Source organism: Rhincodon typus, unplaced genomic scaffold (assembly GCF_021869965.1).
Source record: "Rhincodon typus isolate 14 unplaced genomic scaffold, sRhiTyp1.1 hic_rhity00003994, whole genome shotgun sequence".
In the NCBI taxonomy this organism is placed as follows: domain Eukaryota; kingdom Metazoa; phylum Chordata; class Chondrichthyes; order Orectolobiformes; family Rhincodontidae; genus Rhincodon; species Rhincodon typus.
The window spans coordinates 8,397-14,350 of NW_025969632.1; the positions used below are offsets into that span (position 1 = coordinate 8,397).

Consider the following 5,954-nt stretch of genomic DNA (forward strand, 5'->3'; position numbering starts at 1 on the left):
GTGGGGAGGACGGGAGGCTCGCTCCTGTGGGGAGTGGGTGGGTCGGCGAAGTGGAGGGGGGGGCTCAATCCCACTGGCAGAAGGAACGGTGGGGGGGGGGGGTATTTGGGGAGATTGAGGGGTGGGTGTGAGGAGCCTTGTCCAGAGCAGAAACAATGGCACGGAGTAGAGGGCCCGAATGGACGTTGTAAAAACACTGCCACGTTCTGACCTGATCGCGACGTCGTACGGGCTGGTTTTCCACGATTGGCCCTCCACACTCTTCCCACCCGACAGCCTGACCTCAATCGGTCGGCTCTCTCGTAAAATCCTCTCCCTCAACATCTCTTCGTGATCGCTCTTCAGTTTCTCAAACTGTCGTAGGCGTTCCGCAACGTACCAGGGCCAGGACTTTCCCTGGACGAGTGAGAAAGAACAGAACTCCCTCAGCGAGCTCGAGAACAGACACAGTCCCACTCAAACCAGCAGACAAAAGGAACAGCTTGGCCAAAGAGCTAGCAGGCACACGGTGATGGGCTGAAGGGACTCATTTCAGGCTGCATCGTTTTACGAAAGAGGTGAGACTTCCCAGTCTTTCAACATCATTTATTTTGGAATCTGGATTCTCAACTAGTGGCATGTGTGCATTCGCCCTGTGTCCATGAACGATTCAGTTTTAAATACCCCTGTAGGCATAGTGATTTCTTTTCAATAAACAGGGAGAGAGCTCCTGCCACGCATGGAGTTCTGTTTTCGTTGGCGGACCTTTTCCAAGTGGGAAAAGCAGATAGCAGTGAGGCAAAAACACAAACCACTGGAGAAACTCTGCTTTCTCACTGCACAGGTGCTGCCAGACCAGCTGAGTTAATGTCCAGTAATCCTTCTTTGTTTTCATCAACATCGGATTTTTGGGTCAGATGGTTGGAGACTGATTTGCAGAAATGTTTTTTTTAAATTGAACCTATTTTTCAAATCAACCAGTTCAGAGATGTTATTACACACCTCTGGAGCCACTGGAGCAGGTGGGATTTGAACCTGGGCCTCCCAGTCCAGGGCCAGGGATACTACCACTGTGCCACAAGGGGACCCCTGTTAAAGGGTAAAGTTAAGCTGCTCCTAAAGAAGGGAGAGAGTTTTGAATGGTTAAGGAACAGATTTAAATTAAATTCCCTACACTGAAGTAAAGTTCCAGACCAGAAGTGATTGGTCAAAACCCTGAAGGGCTCATTTGAAGCTGAGAAAGTCTATACTCAGTTCTAGGAGAACTCCAGGAAGAGGCTAACAGATTCTTAAGATTGGGAATTGAAGCCATAGTTTAGCCCTATAGATATGATAGTGAAGTGAATTCTCACTGGTGTGAGTAAAGGTGGGCATCTGGCATTAAGAGGTTGTACGGAACTGGGCGTTTCAAAATCCTTAAACTCGTCTTATTTCCTTATTTTTTATTTTCATTTTGTACCTAAGATTTTGTCCCTAGGTACATTTGTACACCAGACAGCGCTGGGAAGGGCAACTCTGTACGCTTTTCGTTGTACTCCCCTGTACTTGAGTACATGTGACAATAAATTCCAAATCTTTATTTTATTCAACTTTATCTTTCATTTCTTTTGTGGAATGAATGCATGTCTTATTGTTAAGATGTTTGTATTTCAGTGGAAGACCACCTCATTAAAAACCAAAATTTGATCCATCAAGCCAGACATTTTGGTTCGGGATTGGACTTGTCCAGTCCGAACATCAGCTGGGATCAAGAGGGGAAAAAGAACAGCTCAAGTGTTATTTTCTATCATCCTAACACAGGCTCCCTTACCTGGGTGTCACTGCTATCCTCAGAGCATTTTCTCTCTCGTTTGCCCACATTCTTGTTTTCAGGTATAGCTTCTGTTGTGCGCTGCCAATGGAAACAAAAGGACATTGTTACATGCAATTTGAAATGAACTGCTTTAAAAAGGGATGGGACAGTGCCTGTGTTGAAAGAGGTGTACTTTTATATATATTTCGTTTGGTTTTTTTTAGAAAGAGTAGATTTTAAACTAGTGGCATATGGGTGTTAGATTTTCTTTTCATTCATTTGTGGGACATGGGTGTCACTGGTTGAGCCAATATTTAGTGTCCGTCCCTAGTTGCCGCTTGAGAAGGTGGTGGTGAGCTGCCTTCTTGAACCGCTGCTGTAGGTTGACCCACAATGCCTTTAGGGAGGGAATTCCAGGATTTTGACCCAGCGACATTGGAGGAATGACGATATATGTCCAAGTCAGGATGGGGAGCGGCTTGGAGGGGAACTTGAAGGTGGTAGTGAAGAGATTGACCATATTAATTAGGCCAGTATTTCCGAAACTATGATTTTAGGCCAGTGTATGTCAGAAAGCAGGTGTGCATGGCCTCCTGGAGTGTCAATGGACATTTGTTGATACTGTAGACATTTGCAACAGAAAACACTGAAAGATATTAGCTGGCATTGTTTAAAAAAAATGAGAATGTCCAAAATTGGTGGCATAGTAGAAAGTGAAGAAGGTTATCTAAGATTACAAAGAGATCTTGATCAGTTGGGTCAATGGACTGAGGAATGGCAGATGGAATTCAATCTGGTAAATGTGAGGTGTTGCATTTTGGTAAAACAGACAAGGGTAGGGCTTATACAGTTAATGGTCAGTCCCTGGGGAGTGTTGTAGAACAGAGACCCCTAGGGTTTGAGGTACATAATTCTTTGACATTTGCATCATACATAGACAGGGTGGATAAGGCAGTGTTTGGCATGCTTGCCTTCATTGTTCAGACCTTTGAGTACAGGAGTTGGGGACGTCATGTTGTGGTTGTACAGGACATTGGTGAGGCCTCTTCTGGAACACTGTGTCCAGTTCTGGTCGCCCAGTTATAGGAAGGATATTACTAAGCTTGAGATGGTTCAGAAGAGATTTACCAGGATGATGCCGGGTTTGGAAAGTGTGAGTTATAAAGAAAGGCTGGAACTTTTCTCACTGGACTGTTGGAGGTTGAGAGGTATATAAGTTTATAAATAATGTTTATAAGTTTATAAAAGAAGTTTATAAAATAATGAGGGGTATAGATAGAGTTAATGGTAGGTGTCTTTTCCCTCGGGTGGGGGATTTCAAGACTAGGGGGCACATTTTTAAGGTGAGAGGAGAAAGATTTAAAAAAGACATGGGGGCAATTTTTTTTTTTTTTTTTTTTACACAGAGGGTGGTTCGTGTGTGGAAAGAACTTCCTGAGGAAGTGGTGGATGTGGGTACAGTTACAATGTTTAAAAGGCATTTGGATAAGTACATGGATAGGAAAGGGTTGGAGGGATATAGGCCAGGAGCAGGCAGAGAAGTAGTTTAGTTTGGGATTAGGGTCAGCACGGACCATGGGGCCAAAGAGTCTGTTTGAGTAGATGGCATGTTGCTTGGTCTTGTTAGATAAACATCTGTTTTATTGTTAAAAGCAACGCTGCAGCCGAAACTTAAAATAAAGGATCTATCGAGCCTGATTTCATTCTGGGATCAGACGTGTATAATAACATCCATCATCACTGTGACACAGCAATGCTAACAGACTCAGCAACCCAGAGACCCAGATTACTCGTCTCGAGACATGGTTGAAACCCCAGGCAAGAGAATCGAGTTATAACTAAATTAAGAAATCTTGGAGGGTAGGTGCAGAATTGATGGGCTGAATGGCCTATAGCTGCACTGTATGGACTCTGTGAATTAGAGATTGGCGAGCAATCCTTACATTACAATATTGCGATTTACAAAGCACATTCAAACATAACTTACAAAAGGGAAAGGGAAAGGGAAAGAAAAGGGAGCAACAGGAATAAAGCCAAGGGTGAAAAGGTCATAGAGATGTACAGCACAGAAACAGACCCTTCGGTCCAACCCGTCCATGTGAACCAGATATCCTAAATTAATCTAGTCCCATCTGCCAGCATTTGGCCCATATCCCTCTATACCCTTCCTATTCATGTACCCATCCAGATGCCTTTTAAATGTTGTCATTGTACCAGCCTCCAGCACTTCCTCTGGCAGCTTATTCCATACACGCACCACCCTCTGCGTGAAAATGTTGCCCCTTAGGTCCCTTTAAAATCTTTCCCCTCTCACCTTAAACCTATGCCCCACTAGTTTTGGACTCCCCTACCCTGGGGAAAAGACCTTGGCTATTCACACTATCGTGAGCGAGAGAGAGTGCGCGTGAGAGGTAGAGCGCGTGAGCAAGAGGGAGTGTATGTGCACGTGTGAGTGTGTGAGAGAGAGAGAGACAGACAGACAGAGAGTGTGTATGCACGAGTGTGTAACAGAAAGGGAGAGACGAGGTGACAAGTTTCACCCTGCATCCTGTAAGCCCCCTGTCACGTCACTCCGTGTTACAGGCAGTGGAACCCAGACCCCTCCCGAAATACCCCCTTGATGCCTCCAAGGGAGCTGTCACAATCTTTTTTTTCCTGACACCATTAGTCCCATCGCTGGGGGCACCTTTTAAACAACTGACAGAACACTGGTTGCCAATTCTGGTGGGATATATTCCAGGAGATCTCACAGCATGTGATCTCTCACCTTCAGGTGCCCCTCCCTGGCCCAGATTCCTGCCATTGCACCCCCCCCCCCCCCCCGCCCCACCGCCAACCCCTGCCAAACCCTGGAAGGCTGAGGGCAGCAGTTATGTGGGAACACCACACCCCTGCCAGTTCCCTTCTGAGCCACTCACCATCCCTAGTTGGAAATATTTCGACTGTTCCTTCAGCGTCAAAGCCCTGGAATTCCCTCCCTAGGGGACATTGTGCGGGATGTCCCCACACCACATGGGGGAGATGCAGCAGCTCAGTCTGCTATGCCCACATCCCACGAACAAATGAAGAAATAACATTCCCAAAAGATTTTTCAGAGTGTACCATTTTTGACTTTTAGGAACTGCATTCCCCTCCGCAGCACTGTACACAACATTATCAGCAGTTACCACAGTAAAGAACATTTTGTAAAGATTGCAGGAGGTGGATGAGGGATTTAGATTGCTTGCAGCTTTCAGACGCAATACAGTATTTCCACTCAGAGAGTCACATTAACATTTACTTTGGAAAAGCAGATGAACAGACCTGATAGCTTTTCAGGCGAGGCTGGCAGGCAGCAGGGAAGTGATTCAGTACCAGGCACCGGGCAGACAGGCTCCTAGCAATCACAGACATCCTGCTCAGCTCTAGGTGCCCACTGTCCACCTGCTCGGGCACAGAGTGATCACTGCCCCTTCAGCTCAGGCCCAGAGTGATAACTACCTTCCTGCTCAGACCCACAGTGCCCACTGCACCAAGCACCACCCTGCCCCCGGGTCAGCCCCACGGTGCCCACTGTTCCCCCCCCCCCGCTCAGACCCACAGTGCCCACTAACCCCCCGCTCAGATCCACAGAGCCCACTGCTCCCCTGGCTCAGACCCACAGAGCCCACTGCTCCCCAGCACAGACCCACAGAGCCCACTGCTCCCCTGGCTCAGACCCACAGTGCCCACTACCCCACCCCCGCTCAGACCCACAGCGCCCACTGTTTTGCTGCTCAGTCCTGCCTCACATCACCTTCCTGGGCGCGGCCATGACAGACCCGCGGGACACACCCCCCAGCACTGATTGGCGCCGGTGATGTATCCAATGGGGCATCTCAGCCTCTGATTGGCCAGAGGTGTGCTCGCGTCAGTGCGGAGACAGCTTCCGGGTTTAAACCCGGAAGTGTGGCAGGAGATGGAGCAGAGGGCAATGCCCACTCCTCAGTGTGGGCACAGAGATACTACTTTCTGCACCCCCCTCCCCAGTGCCAAGGTAACAGGCAGTATTTCTGTCTCAGAATTATTCCTTCACTCTAATGCGGCCAAACAGAAATAAAACTGGGAATCTGAAATTAATCAGCACACATAACAGGAACTGCAGATGCTGGAGAATCTGAGATAACAAGGTGTAGAGCTGGATGAACACAACAGGCCAAGCAGC

At 47.6% G+C, this 5,954-nt stretch overlaps 1 protein-coding gene across 1 annotated transcript in view; it reads right to left on the reverse strand.

The window, feature by feature from the left end:
- LOC125481872 (threonine--tRNA ligase 2, cytoplasmic-like) overlaps window positions 1–5,554 on the reverse strand; it is a gene marked incomplete at its 3' end in the record, with an annotated part of 12,468 nt that extends 6,914 nt beyond the window's left edge. The window contains exons 1-3 of the mRNA XM_048593800.1: window positions 5,075–5,554; window positions 1,790–1,870; window positions 212–396 (exon numbers count right to left, since the gene is read on the reverse strand). Coding sequence (XP_048449757.1) covers window positions 212–396; window positions 1,790–1,870; window positions 5,075–5,164 — 356 coding nt within the window. The remainder of the gene's footprint in view (window positions 1–211; window positions 397–1,789; window positions 1,871–5,074) is intronic.
- Window positions 5,555–5,954: the final 400 nt, after the last annotated feature.